This window comes from Megalobrama amblycephala, linkage group LG2 (assembly GCF_018812025.1).
Source record: "Megalobrama amblycephala isolate DHTTF-2021 linkage group LG2, ASM1881202v1, whole genome shotgun sequence".
Classification (NCBI taxonomy): Eukaryota; Metazoa; Chordata; class Actinopteri; order Cypriniformes; family Xenocyprididae; genus Megalobrama; species Megalobrama amblycephala.
Window position 1 is genome coordinate 52,353,386 of NC_063045.1, and position 24,857 is coordinate 52,378,242.

Sequence of the window (24,857 nt, forward strand, 5' to 3'; positions counted from 1 at the left end):
CACTCTAATGAGGAGGTCCCCCCGAGTTTCGCCCGCTCCGCGCACACGAACCGCAAAGCCTGACTCATAACAAAACCATCATCGTCATCGTCACCCAGGGAGCACCAGTAATGTCACTTTTAGCCCGAGAGGAGTGTTAAACAGGCCTAATGACTCCAGGAATGTTCACTTGGCCTGCTGCAAGCTCGCAGGCGTGCGGGCCCGGCGCTGGGTGCAGTGGACTTTAAGTAAGCCAGCCCCACAGAGCCGTCAGCCTGTCACAGCCGATCACGGAACTGACATCTCCCACCCTCATCAATCCAGACAGCGGAGCGACGAGCGGCCTCACGGAGCATGTGCGGCCCATTCGGCAGCCAGAGGACACATCTGGGCTATTAAAGAGGGGAAAAAAAGAGCAATCAAACAGCCCATCAGGCCTCCCTCTGCCTGACCGGCTCATCTCCGGCATCTCGCGCATCTCTTCATATTAAAGTGAGGCGTGCTGACGAGAGGCAGCTTAAAGATTGTTTTCTGCAACTCCTGCGCCTGCTGGAATCAATACCGGATAAACACAAGCGCACGGTTGGCGATAATTAGCAGGTGCCGAATGTAAATATGGAGATATGACCAAGGGACTGAAGTTCCATAAAGGTTCTGCAGAAAAATACACAGAAGTAGGGCTTTTTTTTTCTGTTATTAGACAGATGTAAAAGTCTTCATTTACAAGTATTAACCATAGCTTTAAATATGTAACGTTTGTTGCATTGTTACAAATGTAACAAACTTTGCATACACTTTATTTTAAGGCGTCTTTGTTACACTGTAATGATACATTTAAGTACGGAGTAATATTACTAAAGGGTTAGGATTAGGGTTTGGTTTAGTATTAGCTGCATGTAATTATGCACAATTACTATAGTAACTGCATGTAACAAATGTAACGATACTGTAAAATAAAGTGTTACCGTATATCGTTACGAAAGATAGAATAAATGCTGTTCTTTTCAACTTTCCATTCATCAAAGAATACTAATAAAATGTATCACTGTTTCCATAATAATATTAAGTTTTTAACATAATTATCAGAGTGATTTCTGAAAGATCATGTGACATTGAAGACTGGAGTAATGATGCTGAAAATTCAGCTTTGCCACCACAGGAATAAATTACATTTTAAAATATTTTTAAATAGAAAACAGTTATTTTAGATTGTAATAATATTTCATAATATTACTGTTTTTACTGTATTTATTATCAAATAAATGCAGCCTTGGTGAGCATAAGAGACTTCTTTAAAAAACTTTAATTCACTATATGTAGCTGTAATGGGCAGAAGCAATTTGAAAATAATACATCAATCATTTTACATATCACATTTGGAAAAAAAAAAACATCACATTATTTCAGATATTAAAGTGGCGGAAGTAATCTTGCAGAATAACAAAAATAGTCAATTACAAAAAAAAAAAAAAAAAACTTGTTAATTATAACAAGAGCCGATTTTGCACAATCTTTCACATCAATGTAGTCAGATTGAGCTGTTCTTTTAAAAATGAAATGTGGTGAGAACATTATCCTGCACCCTGGATACTGACATTAGTGGTTCCAGGTTCAAGACCAGCAGGTTTAAGGAGTGAAGCCATTATTTCCGTCCCCGAGCCGCCTTTTCTTCATATGGAACAGGCCCAGATTGGGCACCAGCACATTAGTTAGTGAAAAAATAAGCACAAGCCGAACTCCACCCAAGTGAGCACTATGGATCAAGCAATCTGCTGCACCACAGCTCTAACGTCAAGCGATAAACCAAGAAGAAATAAATAAAATTCCACACCAGACAGAAGTCTTTCAAATGTCCTGAAAAGACCTGCCGACTAAACCGACACTGAACAAACTGTGAAGCACTTTAATAAACACTGAAATAAAAACATTCTGAAACAGAGTCAAATGCAAACAGTTCTTGGTTGGTGTGCTTCCAGACAGTGGCAGATGCCTTTAGAGGAGAGAGATTACCTTTCTTTTCCATCCGTTTCATGTCCATGAGTTTCTCCACATTGCGCGGGTCACTCAGCCACAGCTGCATGCGTACAAACGGCTCTCGACCCTTCAGGCTGAGCTTGTGCCAGGGCTTGGGCCGGGCCAGCAGATCAGACACAGAGCCCTGCGTCAAACCCAGAATGCTCTCTCCAAACAGACGCTGGCCTGTGGAGTAAACACAAACAATCATATTCGTCAAGAAACCTTCATGTGAACATGAACCACTGATGTTGGACAACCTCAAAGTGTCCACATACTTGTCTTAATATTAAACAATATATTGTCTTATCATTACAAACCTATTTTATTTTGTGAAAGTATTTTTTGTTATATTTCAAAGAAAAAAAAAATGCCACTTGGTTTGATGTTTTGTTATATAATGCAAGACATTCACACAGTTTAACTTTCTTAAGTGTCTAAATGTGTTTTGAGGCCACTGTGAATACATTATTTATTCCGGGCCAATATTATTATTAAAAAAACCATAAAATGTATTTAAGAACATGCTTTTATTGTACTGTAGCATCAAAGTTTGATCAAACAAACCCTGCTGATTTCGCTTTTAACCTCCACCTTTAAGACGAGTTGCTTTCAAACATTTCAGCGTCCGCTTAAGCTTTCAACGATTTTTTTCACTCGAAATAAAAGGCACATGAATCCTCTCGACAATAACTGCGATCCGTCTATGTTCAAAAAGGAAACGTTCCCCAGAGTAAAACAAAAGCCTGAGATCCCAGAAGATTACTTCTCTCTCCCCCCGCAGACTCGTATCAACACAGCTGTCTTTACATTTTGCACTTTATACAGGTCAATACCACTACAGAGCACAACAAATCTTTGTTGCTCCCGAGACAAAAATCACGTCGGGAAATGAGAATCTGCGAGATGAAAGAGACTGTCACAGTATCACGCTGAGGTATCTTCTGTGCGATATATCCGTACTTTCCTTTGTTATATTGTGTGTGTGTGATCACATGACATTAAAAGAAGAAAGTGTGAACACAAAGTTCACAAAGACAAAGTACTGGTGTTTTCGGTCAATTCTCTTTTGAACACGAGGACAATGGTTTATGCGAGTTAAAACAAACGGTGAAGGAGAAAGTAGCTGTGTCCAGTGTGACATTCTCGTTCGACCTCTCATTAATTACGGCAGGGACAGTCGGAGTGGACGGCCATTAAGAGCTAAAGCAGGGCCAACCTGTCCTCCACCTGTCCTCTCACGTGGAGAGACATTATTACATGTATCATCTCTCTAGGACAAAAACATGATGTATTGTATCTATTAAACACATAAAAACCGCGTATCCTGAGTGCTTCAGACAGATCTAAATCATGGATGACAAATAAGAAACACCATGGCATGTGTCGATTTAAATGTATGCCAATTTTCGTACCTTATTTGCAAATGAAAACCACCAATTATAGCTTAAACGTAAATTACAATTATTTAAATACAAGTATTTGTTAAATAAAAAAAAATAAAAAGTGTAATATATTAATTATAAGTATTATAAATAAAATATAAGTATAATATAATAAATATGAATGTAAGCAGCCTATTATATATAAAAAATATGATTAAGTATAGTAAGTATAAGTATAATAAAAATATAAATATTCGGTTAGACTTTATTTTAAGGTGATGTAGGTACATTGTACTTAAATAAGTACTGAGTAATATTAATTAACTACATTACATGTACTTACTATAGAGTTATACGGTTAGTATTAGGGTTTGGTTTAGGGTTAGTTACTTGTGATTATGCATAATTTACTGTTATTACTATAGTAATTACACGTAGTAACCACATCAGCTTAAAATAAAATGCTACCAAATATTCCTGAAAAAACAAGGAGAAAATTAAATACTTATGACTTTTTTTCCATTTGATTTAGTCTAGTTAGTTTTGTTTCAAATACATTGTTTTTTTCGGTGATCGAGAACTAAGAAAGAGCAAACTTTTCCGTTTGGGCAAGCAATTCGTGGACAGCTTTCCTTGCGCATTAAATCCCACATAAGCCAGCAAACCAATGAGAATGTGGAACAATGATGACGATGCATAAAGGGATAGTTCACTCAAAAATCCCCCTCAAGTTGTACACAAAGAAAGATATTTGGAAGAATGTTTGTAACCAAGCAGATCTCGCCCCCCATTGACTACCATAGTAGGAAAAAAATACTATGGTGGTCAATGGGGGGCGAGACCTGCTTGGTTACTGACATTCTTCCAAATATTTTCCTTTGTGTACAGCAGAGCAAAGAAATTTATACAGGTTTGGAACAACTAGAGGGGGAGTAAATGATGACAGAATTTTCATTTTTGGGTGAACTATCCCTCAACAACAGAGCATAGGTGCCAAAGCTGTTGTGGATCCGCTTAATTTGGTTTTATAGAGAATTACTGTCAGCATTTGCAAGAAAGCTCAACAAAGGTTGTATTTGATCAGGAGGTTAAATCACTTTGGTGCGAGTAAGAACATAATTGAAATGGTTTTTTGTTTATTTTAACTTTTACCATGACCTAGTGGTATGGTAATTTGAGTGCCAAAAACAGTGTCAAGCTGTCCAAGATTAAAAATAAAGCCAGTAAGATATTTGGCAAGACACAGAGACATCTGAATGATCTATACACATGTAAAATGAAACAAAAGGCTTTAGTGATAGTAGGGGATGTGTCTCACCCTCTTCATGGTGAGTTTCACCTGTTGCCATCAGGGAGAAGTTATAGGCAACCACATGTAATGAAGAAAGTTTATCAGTTATCCTTTGTGCCCAATGCTGTTAAAATTTTAAATGCAAGTGATTGTTGTTGTTTTTTTAGTATTGTCTTGTATGTTTTTATGTATACTTATATATTGTTTGTAATATCTTGTATGGTGAAGCCAGAGACAATTTTCCACAATGCGGATAATATTATAAACTAAACTACCTGAAACTCTTCATAACTAGGAAGGAGTTGAAGAAAATTACTGTCGTTTGGCAAATAAACAATTGGAGGACAGTAACATACATATAACCAACATTTTATTATGTAAGTTTGTTACACGTCAAATGACAGGAGAATTTATAGTAATTTATAGGGTTAATATTAAAGGGTTAATTCACCCAAAAATGAAAATTCTGTCATTAATTACTCACCCTCGTGTCATTCCAAACCTGTAAGACTTTCGTTCATCTTCGGAACAGAATAGGGATGGGCATTTCAAGCAAAAATAATATTCGAAAATCGCTGGGAATTATTCGATTATTATTCGAAAATCGCACCCCTCCCCCGCATGCACACACAAACAGAGAGAGAGGGAGAGAGACCATTCACGCTTTCAGTATATTGATGAACTGTTTAATTCATTGGGGAATATGCTGTCTTAACTCAAGCCATATAATGATTGTAATGTGCTGAAACATATTAATATGTTCGTTAATATAAGTGAAAGTAAAATCCGCACGGCCATTCATAACGGTGCGAAGCAGAGCGAGCGCTTTTAATTAATTCCTACGTTGAGCTTCCACATGAATAAACTGAAAACGCTTGCTCTCCGCCAGTGGACACACACCATGAATGACCGAGGGGATTTTACTTTCTCTTTCAAATTAGCGCCATTTCGGGAGCGGTGACAATGATACCGGTGTTGTTCCTGAACACCGACTATCGCAGCAAGCCTACCTGAAGCCATATTGATTTTAGGCTGCCTAAACGCGTTATAACACTGTGAACAGCCTGAATGACGGCACTTGTGTCGTGTGAACATTGATTTTAACGTCTCTATTATATGCCACGCTAGTCTGTGTTCTACTGTTGTCTTGGAGTTGATTGACAGCTTTTTAGGTGCGTTATTGGCCGCGCGAACCACCGCCTGTGAACGTGTCACCATTGAAAACATGAGGATTTTTCAAGACGACAATCGCACAACCTATTCGATATTCTATAATTAAATCAACTAATCGAATATTCGAAAATCGTGACACATCGCTAGAACACAAATGAAGATATTTTTGATGAAATATGAGAACTTTCTGTCCTTCCATAGACAGCTACGCAACTACCACTTTGACACTTAAAAAAGTTTATAAAGAGATTGAACAAAGAATCCATATGATTTGAGGCGTTTAGCCCAAATTTTCTGAAGAGACACGATCGCTTTATATGATGAACAGATTTAATTTAGGCTTTTATTCACATATAAACATTCATCAGCGAACATAAACAAAAACTCAACCAAACCTGCTTGATACGCGAAAACAAACATCTTCCGGGAGCTCAAACATGCGGCGTAACATGTGAGAATGAACCTCATTGGTTCTCGCACAAGTAAAGCAATCATGATTGAACTTACGTTTACCGACAACTGATGAGTGAGTTGATGAATGTGATTATGTGTGATTTTATTATATGTGAATAAAAGCCTAAATTAAATCTGTTCATCATATAAAGCGATCATGTCTCTTCAGAAAATTCGGACTAAACCGCTCAATTCATAAGGATTATTTTTACGATCTCTTAAAGTTTCAGTTGCGTAGCCGTCTATGGAGGGACAGAAATCTCTCAAGGTGATGATACACGTGGCAACTTTTTGAGCAATATTGCTGGGTAATGTAAAGGCACTTTATTTCAACTTTTCAAATATTTTCTTCATTTTTATTAAAAATAAATGCCTTTCCGGTCTGATTTGTGATAGAAAAAGGGAGAAGAGCGAGTTCAGCAAAAGGCGGATTCGAACCCGCGTCGATCGCATCAAAAGCTACATTCATGTGCCATACGCCCTACAGCCTACGCTACTACAGACATTAAACTAACTCCGTCTTTTTAGTATTTAACTGAAAACATTCAATGGCTTAATTACAGCTTACACGCATTACTTTGGACAGTTGTTGGTATTTTAAGCAATATATGAGGTAAATTCCCTGTTTTGGGTTGACGCATTACAACTTACTAGCGTAAAAAGATAAAAGTTCACTCTTTTTCTCCGCTCCACTGCTGGTGAGAGGCCGCCATCTTGTTTTAATTTTTTCTGAAATCTCCGAACCGGTCACGTGATCGGCTGCTAACATTCTGATTGGAGGATCTCAAAAAATTGCCCACGACCGATCTAACGTATCCAGATATAAATTTGTTGCTCATTCTCAATGGGAAAGTGCCCAAGCAACGTTGCTCGGCTACATTGCCCGGTAACATTGCTCAAAAAGTTGCCCCGTGTATCATCACCTTCAGATGTCTTCAAAAAGATCTTCATTTGCGTTCTGAAGATGAACGAAAGTCTTACGGGTTTGGAATGACACGAGGGTGAGTAATTAATGACACAATTTTCATTTTTGGGTGAACTAACCCTTTAACTGAGTCCACAAACTCATTCTCTCAAATGACTTGGGTATGCAGAGCATTCGTAGCTTATATGGACTGTGTACCCCTCATATATATGTATGTATACTTTTATTAATTAAATTCGTACATTAACACATTTATAATACTGTCACCCTAAATGAGTTCATCCTTGTTTACATTTATATTAACACTTTTAAATATAATTTTTTACATATTTTCAAGTTATTAAAAAGTTTTTTTTTTTTTTTATATATACATTTTGGCATTTTATAATTTATATATATAAAAATTATAGAATAAAATTGAAAAATCAGCCACAAAAATATAAAATAAAAAATAATAGGAAAAACTAGAATTCTCAACTAGTCAACGGCCATTCCTATAGTGTAGCGTAATCACTTTTTCAGAGCGCTAGCATGTTTGTAGTTTAACTACTATAAATTATGAGTAGATTAGAGCTAGTCCAAATTTTGTTCACTGAGGTACACTGGCCACCAATGGGTTTATTGAACACACTCACCAAGGTTGTTATCTGTGAGAACTTCTTTTACTTTCTTAGTGATGGCGTAGGTGTCCAGCTCGGGCGACATTGCCACCATCTCTTGTATGCTGAGACCTGCGTGTCCCGGCAGAGGTAACGGTAGAGGCGTGCCGGGCTGGGACTCGGACGTTTCGCTGGGCTCCTGGATGGAAGCTCGGCACATCTGCTCCTCTTGCTGGCTTTTAACGGACTCCTCAGCCGAACTCAGAGGGGATTCTGGGGCAGGACTGCAGCTGGCTGAGGTCTTCGGAGTAATCTCTATGGAAACGAGAGGAACAGAGTTAAGACGTTGCGCCAACGCAGCACGTGACCTCGTCCGTTGGCTGGGCATTACTTATCGACAGAAGGCCTGAATGAAGATCTGTCTAAATATGGAGCGAGTAGCCAATGAAACCGTAACCCCAACCAAGGTCTTCCTGCTCAGCAACAGGAAGTGATGGACAGTGACAGATGCATCATGTCATGCCAAGTCACAGCTTCTCTCGAAGCATAATGAGACAAATAAATTAAGGAGGAAGAGAGACAAACGTGTTTGGTGTTCTGAGAATTAATATGGTCCACACCAAGTTAGGACAGATCCTAAAAATAATCCCAAATTGTCATTCCAAACCTGACATTCATAAAACTGATGTTTTTTTTTTTGTTTTTTTTTGTTTTTGAAGAATAGACTAAAGTTCATACATTTGGGATCAGTAAGATTTTTTTTTAAAAACACATTAATATTTATTTTTCAGCAAGAACACATTAAATTGATGATAAGTTACAGTAAAGTCTCTATTTCAAATAAATGCTATTATTTTTAGCATTATATTCGATAAAGAATTCTGAAAATGTTTTATCATGGATTCCACCAAAAAAAAAAAAATAAACAGCACAACTGTTTTGACAATAATTGATATCAATAAAGATACGCTTCTTGAGCATCAGCTTAGTCGTGTTACATAAATTGCAACAATACTTCAAAATATTACTGTTTTTATTAGATTTTTATTTTTGTACCAGACTTATCCATCTTTAATTTCTTTCTTTAATAGGTAAATATATTACATATTTTTATAAAAGGGGTTACATTTTAATAATTAATATTAATAATTAGAATGAATAATAATTAACATTTTATATAATAAATAGTGTTATCGGACTGATAATTAAAGTACTACTCTGAACATCTAGAAATCTGAGAGCTTAAATTCTGGTTTCATCCACAAAAACAAGCCTTCCTTTATTTTGTGTTTAACAGAAAATAGAAAGTCATACGTGTATGGAACGACATAAGAGCGAGTAAATAATGACCGCATTTTCATTTTGGGTGAATTATTCCTTTAATACGTAGACATCGAGCACCTAACGCTCTGTCCGATGCTCTTCCCTTTCATTTCCCATCTTCCTCTACCCCTCGATTTCAGCTCAACTCTCTGATTCGTTTGCTGTGGCAGTGCAGTGCAGTGCTGGTGGTGAAGAGAGCATCGGGAGGGAGCGTCAGTTTGGATTAGCTGCCTGCCGAGCTGGGGGACACGGCAAGCAGAGAGCAGGGCGCTCAAGGCGGGGAGCAGGCAGTCATATCAGATCTGCAGCAAGACCACGCACAGCCTGGTGACAGTTTGACTGGCGGCATGGTCTATGTGTGTGTGTGTGTGTGTGTGTGTGGGAGGGGAGCGAGGGAGGTAGGAGGTGTTTTAGGGACACGAGCAGGAATGACAGGATGTTCCTGTGATATGCTGCAAGTAACCAGTGCGTATGCGTGTGATAAAGAGGACGGGAGGGGCGACCGCATCTGGACGCACAGCTGGTTAATGCAGCTACGCATGTGGCTGAGCGCACACACACACACACAGAGCTGGAATAAGCAGCGCAAACGTGAAAGCCTACATCTGTCCGGCCCTAATTTTGATGCATGATGGGATTGAGTCATATTGGTGCACAACAGGTTTAAACTGAACGGGCCCGAAAACATTCGATCGACACGCTCTCACCTCAAACTACAGCGCGGTCTAATCTTAAATGGGTTCTGATTGGACGATCGCAAGGACAAACTGACATTCAGAGGAGAGGATCTGCAGAGACTGATGAGGGGTCATGGAGTGCTCTTCAACTCACACACACACCTATGCATACACATACACACACACACCCTGGAGGAGAGCTTGTTTTAGCCCGGTTGAGTGTGTCGTCCTAATGAGGGTCAGTAAGGACAGGCAATATACAGGACACTTGCTAGAGGACAACAGACAGCGAACAGGAAGAACCGTGCGTGGTGTTGCAACCACATCTACATAGTCTTTTAGCGTTTTTTAAACCTTTAGTGTGTTGCTTAGCTTATCTGAAAAGGATAGTTCAGCCAAAAAATTTAAATGATCATTTAATCACCATAGTGTCGTTACAAACCTGTATGACTTTCTTTCTTTGGCGCAGTCAGCGCAAGGCAAAAGAAACATTTTTGAAGAACACAGTGGTTTTCTGTGCAGTTAAATTGGATGAAAGAACGTTACGCTGGTTTGTAAGGACATGAGGGTGAGTAAATGATGACAAAGTTTCATTTCCGGTTGAAACATTCCTTTTTTTAAGCAATAACTGCCTCATCTCTTTGCATAAACCAGCATATATCAATCACTTGACCTAAATCAATCTGAGTCATCAAAAATGTCCCGTTTTAAATCCACATTCAAGCTCTTTCCTGTGTCCTGCCACCATTTGCAGTTTTTTTTTCTTCGCTGAGGTGCATTAGCTCAGTGCTAAGTGCTCCGTGCTGAAAGCCGTGAGGCACAGAACAGGGCAGCTGGAAGAAAGAAACCCATTACAGACCTCTAAAGCTCGGGCCATTATGGTGCCTGCTGTTCAGATTATCTGGCAAATCGGTCAAGCCTGGCCAGTTCATTTAAACACACTTTCGTCCCAACTATCCACACTGGCACGTCACCGGATGAATGTGTGTGTAAACATATATCCTTATGCCAAGGTTACTATGGTTAATAAAAAATACAAGACAAAATAAAAAAAGGAAAAAATACATAATTAAAATAAAAACATGAGTTTGTTGAAAAAGAAATGCTTTTATACGAATGTATTCTTTCACCCAATAGAGACAAGAAGGGAGTGTTTGATAAATATGAAACAACCAATCCCGGTTCACTTCCTGTATGTGATGTTTCCAGGCAGGTAAATGTGAAAACAACATCATCACAATAAATAATAATGTTAAAAGGATTGAAAACTAAAATTATACTGAAACTAAATACCAAACACCATAAAAACAAATTAATACCAAAACATAAAAGCGTATAAAACATATGCAGTATAATCTAAACTTTGGTTGGCTGAAGATTTTTTGAAAAAGAAACTTTTTATTCAACAAAGACATATTAAATTGTTCAAAAGTGACAGTAAAGGCATTTATAAGGTTAATGTTATAATTTAGCTTTGCCATCACAAAAATAAAAATTGTAATATTTCACAAAATTATTACTGCTTTTACCATATTTTTGATCAAATAAATGCAGGCTTGGTGAGCATACGAGATTTTTATATTTCCAATGTAATGTAATGTAATATAAAGACTTTTATATAACCTTGTGTTTTTGTCTTGGTGTGTGGTTAACAAAAGTCCCTTTAAATTCTCCCCGGGTTGTATTAAACAAGAAGATAGTCTGACATTTACATTTCTGTTTAAGTTAACAGCCTCAGTTGAAAGTTGATCATTTCGTATTCCTTTTTTTCCCATACCTCTTGCTGATCTCATTGCTATAATGTATATATTACTTGGCTTAATTTGTGGTAAAAATGACAGAGAAAAGCTTCTTTAAGTAGGACAGCGCACAAGTGCTATTCATCATAATCGGCCTCGCACTCGCACGCACAGCTTGACTCCCATTTATCATTCCATCGGCTGATTATTTGCATATTAATCAGCCACTGGAGCATGATGGTGCGTTCGGCAGCCAGTCACAGAGGAGGAGAGGCGGGTAATTATCATATATTCCAGCGCTGATGGGCTAATTGATTACAACAGCTCAAGGAGGCCCTTGAGAGAGCCCAGGGGGCCTTTTCTAGATGGCCCCTGTGAGACAAACCCCCCTCCCCATCCACACTGCAGCGATTTAACCCAACCCCCCAATGCCTTTCCTTGAAATTCAGGTCAATGGAAATATAAAAATTGATGACTGCTAATAAACGGCATAACGGGATTTAAAAAGGCCTTGAACTGCAAAATAATAACTAGATTTTCACATCCATAAGTCTGATAGCTTAGGAAAGTCAGTTTCAGTTATCATTCAGGTCTGTAGCACAAAAGTGTGATGCTAAGGGTAACTAGGGATTTGAACAAGCCCCTAAACATGAACGCTAATGATTACGTAGAGCTTTAATAAACATCTGAAATCGATCAACAGAACGCTGTTATCCTAGGGTAATGATTGCACACTAAAAGTGGGTCAACAGTATGATCCTGCATCCATTTAGTCATGAGTTATTTAAATTCTCCCACCGTAAGGCTGAGTGAGGTGCAGCTGGCTAAACTACTGAAGAATTACACTGAGATTTGGTTTGCCCTCGGTTATTTATTCAAGCCAGGCTAAAACCAGTAATAGTCAAACCATTAAAGGAATGCAGCCATTAGCATTTTCAGGAAATGTTGTTTTTCTTTTATAAAAAAATAAAATAAAAAATATCTCAGAGTGCTCTGTATTAAACCGAGACATATTATAAATCATTCATTAAAGTCAAAATGAAACATTTCTGATTCAAACAAGATATTTATCAAGAAAAAAAAATTTTTTTTCCATCCAGAATTGATTGGATCATCAAAAAGGGGCGGTCTCAACATGAGAGACAAGGCAGTTTGCTTTTCTTTCTGTGATACTTTCAGAGCTAGATACTGTATTTGAGAGTAATCTAATTTTGGCAAGGAGAAGAGGATGTGATTGGTGAAAAAAAACGATAGGAGGGAGAGTTTTGCATTCTCAAACACCCATGCCAAACGATAAGAAAGCCGAATGAATGGTGGCTTTCACGACTGCTCAGGATGTGAGTAGTGAAACCAAGAAACCAAAGCCACATCAGAACGAGAAGCTCTTTCACATCCGTCTTGAGCCACTATGTTTCTTTGTATAGATGAAACTATACTGAGGTCACACAAGAACTTCCGGGTTCTCTGCTTCTATCAATATGAGCATGAAATAATGCGTGTTGAAGCTATCTAAGTAAAGAAAAATAGTTTTAACTATTTTCAGGATTTTAACTATTTTCCAGATGTGTAACACATTCTCACATGTATGCAATACTAGCAATGCAACACGTCTGAAGCATAAGAAATCTGGAACATAAAATAAAATAAATAAATATGTAAATGCATGAAAAATGCATAAATATGCATTTTTACTGCTTAAAACATTTGCTCACCATAATAAATAACATTTGACATTGATCAGATTAAAAAAAAAAACACTGAAAAAAAATTCAAACCAACGATTTGATTTGATTTGATTCTGTGAACTATCATTAATCCTGAGTTTTCCCTGATCTACTCCTAAAATTTTTGGTATTCTTCAGGTCAATTTGAATGAAGCTCCAAATTGAAAACAGCTTTTTCTTTGGTGCCTTAAGAAACAAAGAGTGTGTGATGGTAAACAGCGTCAGGGTGTTACCTTGAGTCTGTCCCGGCATTGGCATCAGTGCCTGGCCCAGCTCGCCATTCAGCCATAACTGCATGCGTATAAACGGCTCTCTTCCTTTCTGTGTGAGCTTGCTCCAGTGCTTTGGCCGAGAGAGCATGTCACTCACGCTCCCCTGAGAGAGGCCCAGCACCTGCAACCCGCACACAAACACACACACACACACACACACACACAGGGGACACGGTACATGAGATTCAGAGAAAAACAGCCCTGAAACAAATATGAAGATATTTTATGATGCAATAAGAAGAAAGATGCAGCTGGTATTACAAAGTGATACATTTGCATGGAGTATAAAAATGAAACTGACACAAGCACTCAGAACATTTCTTAGCAGAACGGCGGATGGGTAATCGATGAAAGTGTATCTGATGTGAAAATCACTGACCTTCTCGCCAAAGATCCGCTGGCAGATGCCATTCTTGGCTAGTTTGTCTTTGACTTGCTGTGTGAGATCGACAGTGTCCACTTCCTGGTACATGTAGTACTCGTACTGCTCGGGGGTGAGCGGGGGCACCACGGGTTTGGCGACTTTGGGGAGGGACAGTAAAGGTGAGGAGGAAGGCAGTGGGCTGCTCTGAGGGGTCTCACTGCCGCTGGGCATCTGCAGACTGAGCTCTGAACTCTGTGAGTATGGAGACTCTGAGCTGGGCCAGTCCTTCCAGTAATCCAGAGAGGAAGCAGGAGCCACAGGCGCAGTGCTGCCCAGCCGAGGGAGCTTCTGGTGGGGGCAAAGAGTAACAGAGTTGGGGTTAGCCATATGAAGGAACTGCAAGTATGGTACTATTCTGACTGGACTAATATACAGTACATACAAAACTTATGGATAAAATAGTACTCCCTGTATGCAATATAGATGTTCTATAAAATAAAGTGACAGCAGCAAAATTTTCCTGCTGCCGAATGTTTTTAAATTTGAATCAAACAACAAAAGATAAAGAACAATCACTCAATGCTCTTGACTGAATAACTTTTGTAGCTTTAATAAGGATTAATCTATGTTTAATGGCTGGTAAAAAATATATATGGCCATATACAATTTTCTTAAGTCACTGGCCATTGGCAGGTGTGACAAAAAGTTAGTGTGTGTATGTATATTATATTTCGGGATATGTGGTATTGCTAATAATGCACTATACCTCCTTGCTATCCTCTTGGCTGTGGGCATCTTCGCTAACGGAGGGCTGCCCAGTTCCGCGGCGCTCAGAGAGACCTGTGCTCCACCAGTGTTCCCTCCAAGAACCCCCACCTACACCACCTCCACTCTCAGAGAGGCGTCCGAGCTTGGGCACCCCGTCCAGCCCCACGTCTGAGACGGCCACCTCACCCATCTCCTTCTTCACCCCACCGTGGAAGTCCAGGAGAGGGGAGGTGGACGGCTTCTTCAGAGACTGAGCAATAGGGGTGTAGGGGAGGGTAGAGAGTGGGGAACCCAAGAGCTTGGAGCCCAGCAACGAGAGATCGGTCGGGGCCATAGAGCTGGCCTTCAATACGGGCTCCAGAGCCACCTGTTGGGCCTCCATCTCCCTCCGAGCCTGCTCAAGGATGGAGCGAATGTTCTCGTCAGAGTTGCTGGAGGAGGACGGAGGCTGAGAACTCTCAACTGCAGGAACAGAAGACAACATGTAAGTGGTCACAATCTGTTTTACCTATATAAATCACCATATTATTACTCAAAAAAAAAAAAAAAAAAAAAAAAAACAGTCTACACAAAAATAACTATTCTGGCATTATATACTCATCCTCGTGTTTTCCAAACCCGTATGACTTACTTTCTTCTGTGGAAAACAAAAGTAGAAACTTTTAAGAATGTTATGTCAGCGAAAGAATATAGTAACCACAAGCTGTCAAGCTTCAAAAGGGACAAAAGAGTTCCATAAAATGACAAAATGTTGGTCAATTTTGCTATACAGACTACTGTTATGTAACTCTTATGGTTTTCTTATACTCTTATGTCATTTTTGGATATAGACAGCCTCTGACCTTATACTTCTATAGCATAGAAAAGAGCAGCGTTAACATTCAAAGACATCTCCTTTTGTGTTCCACAGAAGAACGAAAGTCATACTGGTTTGGAAAGACTTGAGAGTGAATAAATGATGACAGAACTCTCATTTTGGATGAACTACTCCTTTAAAGGGTGCCAGTAAGAGATTGCTGCCTTATGCTAACCAATTTCATTTTACAATAAATTTGGTAAGTTTAACGTAAATGTAATATAGCAAAAGAACCTCTCTGTAAAGAGTTTCAAATAATCAAGTTAAAGACGTCTGTTTTCTCTGAGTTAGATCATAAAAGATTTCTCAACATGTGTATATACACTGGGTTTTTCATTGATGTATATATATAAAACATACATCGGTCATAAATCTCCATGACTCAGACTGATTTATGACAGTGAGAAGTTCATTGGAAGCAGTAGCGCTCTTGACGTGGGGGTAAAATCTGGGGGGAACTTTCAACAGACAGCACAAAACCTCACCAAGTCTTAGACTGTGTGCATATATTTGGAAATAGCTGCCCGACCCTCTGTGGTAACCTGATCGCCGTTGCCTCTCCCCCACGCCGTCTGCAGTGGCAGGTGGGGAAGAGACAGTTAGTTTAATTCCGTTACACAAGCTTGGACAGGAAAAGGTAAAAGTGGGAATTTTAAACACTCAAAACAGCGAGGATACGACTAAGTATGTTACTGACTTGTATAATCATTTGTTTCAGACAGTTTTTGTGCAAAATCTACATTGCAATTACAGTTTTAGCCAACGTACATTGCTGTTCAAAAGTTTGGAGTGGGTAAGAAGTCTCTTATATCGAAGCTTGTTTCTGCCATGAAATAAAAAATAAATGTAATTGCGACTTTGTATCTCACAATTCTGACTTTTTTTCTCACAATTGCGAGTTTATATCTCACAATTCTGACTTTTTTATAATATATATAAAGATATAAAGTCAGAATTGCATGATATAAAGTCAGAATTGTGAGATATAAACTCGCAATTGCGTGTTATAATGTCCAATTATGAGGGAAAAAAGATTTTTCTCAGAATTAAGACTTTATATCTCACAATTACGACTTATAACTTGCAAATGCTGAAAAAAGTCAGAATTGCGAGATATAAACTCAATTCTGAGAAAAAAGTCAGAATTGCGAGATATAAACTGAACTTTATAAGAGGTGATTGCAAGTTTATATCACGCAATTCTGACTTTATAACTCGTAATTGTGAGAGGAAATGTCAGAATTGTGAGATAAAAAGTCGCAATTACCTTTTTTATTTTTTTATTTAGTGGGGGAAACGAGCTTCCACACTCTCACCAATGCTGCATTTATCAAAAATACAGTAAAAACTGTAATATTGTGAAATATTATTACAATTTAAAGTAATGCCATTTATTCCTCTGATGGCACATCTGAATTTTCAGTGTCACATGATCCTTCAGAAATCATTCTAATATGCTGATTTGGTGCTTAAGAAACATATCAACGACGTTTAAAAAAAGTTTGTTAGAAACCGTGACATTTCTTTTCATGATTCTTTGATGATTAAAAAGTTCAAAAGAGCAGCATTCAATCTTTTGTAAAATTATAAATGACTTTACTTATTACTTCTGATCAATTTTATGCATCCTTGCTTAATAAAATTTCTTTCAAGAAAAAATCTTACCTACCCTAACCTTTTGAACAGTAGTGTACTATTTTAGTATGACGAAGCCACAATCAATTTTACAACAGAAAACTTACTGGCTCGTTTAGAAAAAGTGAATGAAAAAATGATCGTATTCAGGTGACAACAGTGAGTCCTATCTTACATGATTGTGGGTAAGTGGAAAACACGTGCGAATGCCTTGATCCTCGTTTTCCTGATGGCAGAAAAAGACTCACCTGCTTTCTGCACCTGTAACTCTCTCTTGGCCTGCTCCAAGATGGACTTGATGGCTTCATCGGAGCCGGTCTCAGGCGTGCGGATCCGCGTGGTGATGTTACCTGAGAAGACACGAGAAGGACACGTAGCTGTGCATGAGACATCATGTGTAACAACATATAGATTTGTTTTGTTTTGAAATGAAGCACAATATACAATCTTTTAAATTGAAAACGGCAACAAATATTGCTATGCTCTGTACTATTTCTGCACTGCAAGATTAAACGGGTGCAAACGCAAGCTTACTTTAACAACAATCTACGTGGTATGCTAAAATAAGGCTGGCACTTTTTTATTTTATGGAAATGCAATCCTGCAACCAAACTCAACGACACAGAACTAAAAAACCATTAGCAATCGTTTGCTTGTCTATAATACTGTGTGTATCAGCACCTGCTCTGCCCCTGGCTACAGCAGCACTTCCTGTGAAGGGACTGAAACCTTTTCCTGTCCTCCACAAGTCCACAGAACAAAGAGTCGGTGAGATTTGGACAAAGTCCATGAGAAACAAAAGAGCTTGTATGGAAGTATCATCAGACGAGTCGGCGCAATAATAATAAATATATATAGAGAAAGAGGGAAAAAGTGGCAGAGAGAACTGCCCAATGAGCAGTGGGCAGCGGGGCAAGGTCAGAGTCACTGGTGTGTGATGAGAGCAGCTGGACGTGTGTGTGAGGTGGAAGTAATGCTCTCTCGCCCTCTCTCTCACACACATACACATACACACACACACACAGACTAGCCACCCACAGCGCCGCCCTAGGGGAGACTCAACCACCAGTTGTAATGTGGTGGCACTGCGGATCTGCCTGAAGGATTCTGCCACACACACATATATAAACACACAAGCTGACCACGAAATAACAGGACAGACTTTTCAAGGACCTCCACGATGGAAAGTTACATTGGTTTAGACTTGATAACACTCACACAAAGTTTTTTCCACAGTTTGAAACTAATCTATGAAGTCAAAGGTGTAGCATTTATTGTAAACAGCTGTCTTTAGAAAGTCGGAATGAGATCTTTTTCAACACTTCTTCCAGCCCTGTCTGTCTCACTCACTTGTTTTGCAACAGATTCCAGGCCAGAGATTGAGAAGAAACAGACCAGCACAACAAAAACATACAGACACAGCGGATCTGACACTCCAGAAACCCGTAACACGAGAGGGAAGGCGTGAGACAGACCTGGCCGCGTGGAGCCTTCCGAGCCGGTTCTTCGCTTCGGAACATCCTGAAACACTCTGTTCAGGTTCTGGCCTGGGTTCTCTGTTGGAAAACAAGTGGCGGAAGATAGAAATAAAGTAAGACCAAGCCCTAAACTTCTGCTGTCCAATCATCTCCAGGGCTCAACAATAAGAATGACCCAAATATGAGAGATTTTTTTTAGGCCTGTTGATGGAAATGTCACCTGTCCTATCAGTCTAGTGTTGCAGCATTTGAATTCTGTTGATTTAGATGTCACTATGATTATTTAGCTAACATTAGCCAACATAGATTAAGTTTTGTTGTATTTGAATCAAAGATTTGCACCAACCAAATTTTTCAACAAAAGAGTGTGCATAAATCCATAGCTTTCAGAGTTGTGTTGTAATTTCAGAATTTCTAGCTCTTACTGCAAATTAAAAAACTAAATATATTTTTCCTTTGGTAAAGAAAGCTTCAGAAATCTTTACCAATAAATTTATATTTTTATTGTTTAATATTAAATAAATAACTCACATTTTTTCTGCTTTTCAGAAAAATATATTTTATATATTATTTTTAATTTAAATAAAAAATATAAATATAGTAGTCGGCAGCTCTATATTTGCAACCATTACAATTCAAATATTTACAAACAACAATAAAAATAGACATGACAAACACAAACCATAAGAATGGATATAATATTTAAAAATATATATTTTTCAGGGTTCATTTAATTTTCAAAATAATATTGATATATTCCATATATATTTTTAATTTATATATACTATATATATTTGTTTTAATTTTTTAAAATTTAATTTTGGGGTAAAAATGTATTTAATGTCAAATTATAATGAAATGAAAATATATTTCACTGAAAAGCAGAAAAAAAAACCTAAATCGTTTTCTGAATGGATTTAAAATGTGATGAAAAAAAAATCCTTATTGTTGAGCCCTGATCTTATATGGATGTCAGAATGTCTTCACAGTCAGTTTTGGAAACACTTAGTAATTCTAATCCAAAGTAATACCTTTACATGGACTGATAAGTGTAAATATCCTTTGAATGGTAGTTTGTTAAGCTTAAACACAAATCGACCTAGTCTGACCTCAAAGAAAGCCACCTGCACCCTGCAGAACTCCCTCGAGTGATTATTTCAACGTTAATGTGCTCCTTTAGCCCCAGGTCTTTGATGTGAATGAATAGGTTTTAAGGTTTTTACAAAGTTCCTACTCCCATGGGAGACCACAAGCCGACGCTATGGAGGCAGACAGCCAGACCAGACTCCCTTGAAGACGTTCCAATCCGGTGTGCAGACGCACGGGCAGCACAGTCAGCCTTTTTCAGCTCCGGCTCCGTTTCAAAACTACTGCCTCACAGCTAGACTGAACAAACTTAGACTCGGCTCAACACGGCTTCAAGGATTCGCAGCCAACTGCCCTCATATGCAAGTACTCTCGCTCACGCTGGGCTCGGCCTTGATTTGTTCGCTCTAGCTGTGAAGCACAGACTTGAGGCAAAACATAACGCTTGCAAACCGCTCTGAACTTCCTCTTCACCCGTAGGCTGAGACCGAAATGAAAGAAAGGGTAGACTCCTGAAGTTTAGCTCTAATCAACACGCCGCCTGTGCCAACTGAGTACCGCTAGCATTTCCGTCAGAATCTAGTATCTAGTGTTTATGGGCTTCGTGTAGTTATCTGAAGTCTCTCAATTTTAAAGGTTATTTGCACCATTCCATTGTGGGTGAAAGGGTTAGGTTTAGCTTAAAGGGAATCATGGAAGCCTGCTTTCACCTACAGTAAAAAAAAAAAAAGAAAAGAAAAAAGCTAATTGTGACCTCATGCTTCACAATTGTGACTTTATACATCACAATTGACACTTTATGCCTCACAAATGTAACTTTTTACCTTACAAATGCAACCTTTTCTCATAATTGAAACTTTAAACCTCACAAATGCACTTTTTTACCTCTAAAGTGCAACTTTTTACCTAACTACGACTTCATACCTCCCAAATGGAACTTTATTTCTCATTATTGCAACTTTATACCTCACAAATGTGTCTTTATATCTCACAAGTGCAATTTCATATTTCACAAATGTGACGTTATTTACCTCATAAATGTTAAAGGTGCTAAAGAGGATGTTTTGTTTTATACATTTTTGCAATATTACTTGAAACTGTCTTTACTACTGATAAAACACTGTTTATTAGGTGCACTGAAAGGAATAATATTAATATACATCATCTGTGCACGAGGTAGGGCCTTAAAAACATCAGCCAATCGTTTACGCGATCATCGCGTAAACGATTGGCCCTCTGGCTTGTCAATCACTGCCGTGACATTCCTTGTGAGAGACGTGCGCGGATTGGCCCTCTGGCTTGTCAATCACTGCCATGACGTTCCTTGTGAGAGACGAGCGCGGCTGCGCGCTCCAGTAACTCTCCACACTCCACAGGCGCCGCATGCGATGTTTTTGTCCGGAGACAGGAGTAACAACTGCAGATTATGAGTTACCTGCGGTGAGTCCGACATGATGAATCCACTAACACAACACAGCGAATGCCGGTGGTAAACACTCGTGTTCCAATACTTGTGCAAGAATTTTGGGAGGCGTTCCCTCGAAAGGAAGGGGGGTTGTTCTTACGCATGCGCTCATTTCAAAAACTCAGTAACAGTCTTTGGTTTCTCAGTCGACGAAAAGATCCTCTTTATCACCTTTAATTTTTTACCTCACAACTTTAATTTCTCATAATTGCAAATTTATCTCACAAATGACTTCATACCTCAAAAATGCAACTTTTACCTCAAAAATACGACTTCCTACCTCATAGTTGCAATTTTATCTCATGACTTTATACCTCACATATGCAAGTTTTTACCACACAAATGAACTTTTTTTTCAGAAATTCAACTACATTTCTCATAATTGTGACTTATACCTCACAAATATGACTTACTACTAGGGCTGCAACAAACGATTATTTTGATAATCGATTAATCTATCGATTATTAGAACGATTAATCGACTAATCATCGATTATTGCACTGATTAATCAGTAATCAGAGATGGTGGCCCTGCATGACAGCATTCTGTAGTTATGCTAACGTTATGTTTGTTATGTTTATGCTATGTTAATCTCCCACATTTCACGGGTTCGACTTCGTTTGCGCTATGCACTCCAAAGCGCTGACTTCTTTTATTTCTTTTATTGGACTGGATCCGGGAGGGCTGCATTACAGTATTGCGCTACAGCGCCCCACTGGTTACACCGCGTTATTGCAGGCCCTTCAAATAGATCGTATGAGATCAAGAGACTATTCGACAACAAAAATATTTGTCGACAATTTTTTATTGTCGACGTTGTCGATAATGTCGACTAATCGTTTCAGCCCTACTTACTACTTCAAAAATTTTAACTTTTTACCTCACAATTGCAATTTTATATGTCATAAATTAATTTATACCTCACAAATAAGACTTCATACCTCAAAAACACGATTTCCTATCTAATAATTTCAACTTTATATCTCATAAATATGACTTCATACCTCACAAATGAGACTTTATACCTCACAACTACAACTTCACACCTCAAAAACACAACTTCATCTCTCACAACTGCAACATTATATCTCATAATTGTAACTTTATATGCCAGAAATGTGACCTCATCTCAATTGCCACTTCACCTCACAAATTTTAGTTCTCACAGTGTTACATTGGGTCTTTCAATTTTAGCTCACAATTACCTATTGTATTTTTTTTTTTTTTACTCTGAGGCAGAAACAAGCTTCCATAAGGGGTAGTACAGCTGGATCACAGCAATCGCAAAGCACTGCCCTCTCCTTATTGCACATATCTGACTATTTAAAGTATCCAATTTGACTCTTTAAAGGAATATGTGCTCCGTGAGACTGCTAACATTTGTGTGCCCGTGTTTAAGTTGCTTACATATGAGAGAAATTACCATGCTGTTACTGAGCACATTTTAATCACATGCATAATGTTTGAAAATAAACGTGCGTTGGGAGATCATCTGAGATAACAAGGTTAAGTCTTTTCCTCAAGCTCTGTTACTGACCTCTCTGCCTGCCCTGGATGCTCCTCAGCGCCAGGATGTTCTGCTCATCAGACAGGAAGTGCTTCATCTTGTGAAACGGCTCTTTGCCACGGATGGTTAACTTGCTCCAGGGTTTGGGCCGAGCCAGAATCTCACTGACAGAGCCTTGGGACAGACCCAGAACATAATGGCCGAACACACGCTGGCCGATGTTGTGTTTGATCAGCTGCTCCTTGACCTGTCGGGCGATCTCAGCCGTGTCCATTTCCTCCCCTTCCGACGTGCTGCCCGCGCCCTCCGACTGGCTGGGGGACGGCGCCATGCCGTTAACCTCTGGGCTGCCCGCTGACTGAGGGGGTAGGGGGCTGGAGAGAGAGTTGGTTGTAGCGTAATGGGGCGGCCCGAACAGCACAGAACTTGGAGAAGGGTCCTGGAGGGCTTTGGTGTAGATGGTTTGCATGAGCTGCCTCTGAAGAAGAGAGTTGAGTGCCATTTTTCCAGCCAGCGGGGGAAACGTGGCGCCCACGCTGGCCATGCCAGGGGTAAAGAAGTCTGGCCCGATGCCCGTGGGGGAAAAAGGGTGGGTACCATTGGCACTGGCAGCGGATTCGGAGGTAGCGGTGCCCGTCCTCATCAAAAGCTGAGGGGAAGGGGGAGGAGGAGACCCCTGGAGTGTGGTAGTGACTGGAGTGGCAGGAAGACGCTGAGGGTTTTCCAATGTAGTTTCTTTATTTTTCCGCCCTAATGCTCCTGTAAAACAAACCAAAGTGTGAAGAGAAAAATCATGGATACTAGGGGTGTAACAATACACGTATTCCTCCTGAACCGTATGGTCCGGACGTCATGGTTTGGTTCATACAGTTAGACGACAAATACAGTCAGTCACAGCCCATCCACACTCCAATCCAGAAGGGGGCGCGCATGGTGATACAACACTGTTTGCTAACCACCACAACAGGAAAAAGAGCAGAAGAGCAACATCACATACAAAGGTAGTGCGCACGCGTCGAATGCGTCTTTCTGCGCTTATGGACAAAGGAGAATACTTTGAAAGGCTTGCTCACATTCTCTTTTGTCCATAAGACCAGAAAGACACATTCGACGCATGCGCACTACCTTTGTTGACTTTTCTTTTTTTTAACGCACTGAAGTCATTCGGAAGTATAGGAGGGTTGGGCTTAAGCTTTGAATGTTTAAATGTGGTTTAAGTGGAGCAAATTGTTACACTCCTAATACACAAATTTTATTTTTCATTATTCTATTTATTTTGTACTTTTATAACAAGATGCTTTTTAGTTTTATAGCTAATTTAAAAAAAAAAACAGACCTATGCAAGAGTGCATTCTGTTTACTGCTTAGTGCTTAATACACTAAGCTGTACTGTACCAACTAGGGGACTAAATGCCGCTAGGTGAAAGAAACTGTGATTTGCACTACTGTCTGTTCAAAATAAATGAAAAGAAACCTAGCATTGTGGATTTGTTTGTTTGTCTAGTAACACTTTAGTTTAGGGTCCAGTACTTACTATGAATATAATTGCTTATTAGCTTGAATATTACTAGGATATTGGCTGTATTTTAGTACTTATAAAGCAGATATTAATGCCTTATTCTATATGATCATATTCTACATCCCTTAATCCTACTCAATACCTAAACTTAACAACTACATTATTAACTATTAAGAAGCAGTAATTAGGGGTTTATTGAGGCAAAAGTCATAGTTAGGTAGTTAATAGTAAGAGTTGGACCCTAAATTAAAGTGTGAACATTTTTCCTAACCGTGACCCCAAAACTGAGGTACGTACCAAACCATGACTTCTGTGTACCGTTACACCCCTAATGGATACTGATTTAGACTGATATTAAATATATTTAAGAGATAAATGCAAAGTAAAATCCTGGCAAGGTGATTTTGTATCTTCCAGAAGGGCTTTATTTTGGGATATTGGCCAACTGACTGTACATTCTCTAATTACATGGATACTTAATGAATAAATGGATAAGAAATATTACAATATTGATTAAAGTTGAAATTTAATTTTGGTCATGGTCACTGTACATAAAGAACATTTTGTTATCGTAGTTCTTGACTTTCAGCCACTTTTTATGGAAATGGGACAGGAAATCATTCAG

The 24,857-nt window shown here is 38.9% G+C and overlaps 1 protein-coding gene across 14 annotated transcripts in view; it reads right to left on the bottom strand.

Annotated features, from left to right (window-relative positions):
* Positions 1 to 24,857, bottom strand: part of cux1a (cut-like homeobox 1a) — a 145,588-nt gene that overhangs the window by 7,804 nt on the left and 112,927 nt on the right. For 5 of the 14 annotated variants that reach the window (XM_048180805.1, XM_048180803.1, XM_048180808.1 and 2 more), the window contains 10 exons: positions 22,744 to 23,472; positions 18,652 to 18,732; positions 17,425 to 17,526; positions 16,027 to 16,113; positions 14,684 to 15,147; positions 13,933 to 14,265; positions 13,515 to 13,674; positions 7,855 to 8,133; positions 4,696 to 4,716; positions 1,990 to 2,178 (listed from right to left, as the gene is read on the bottom strand). In XM_048180805.1, the coding sequence (XP_048036762.1) occupies positions 1,990 to 2,178; positions 4,696 to 4,716; positions 7,855 to 8,133; positions 13,515 to 13,674; positions 13,933 to 14,265; positions 14,684 to 15,147; positions 16,027 to 16,113; positions 17,425 to 17,526; positions 18,652 to 18,732; positions 22,744 to 23,472 (2,445 nt within the window). The remainder of the gene's footprint in view (positions 1 to 1,989; positions 2,179 to 4,695; positions 4,717 to 7,854; positions 8,134 to 13,514; positions 13,675 to 13,932; positions 14,266 to 14,683; positions 15,148 to 16,026; positions 16,114 to 17,424; positions 17,527 to 18,651; positions 18,733 to 22,743; positions 23,473 to 24,857) is intronic. The other 9 variants (XM_048180804.1, XM_048180807.1, XM_048180812.1 and 6 more) reach the window with 6 other exon arrangements.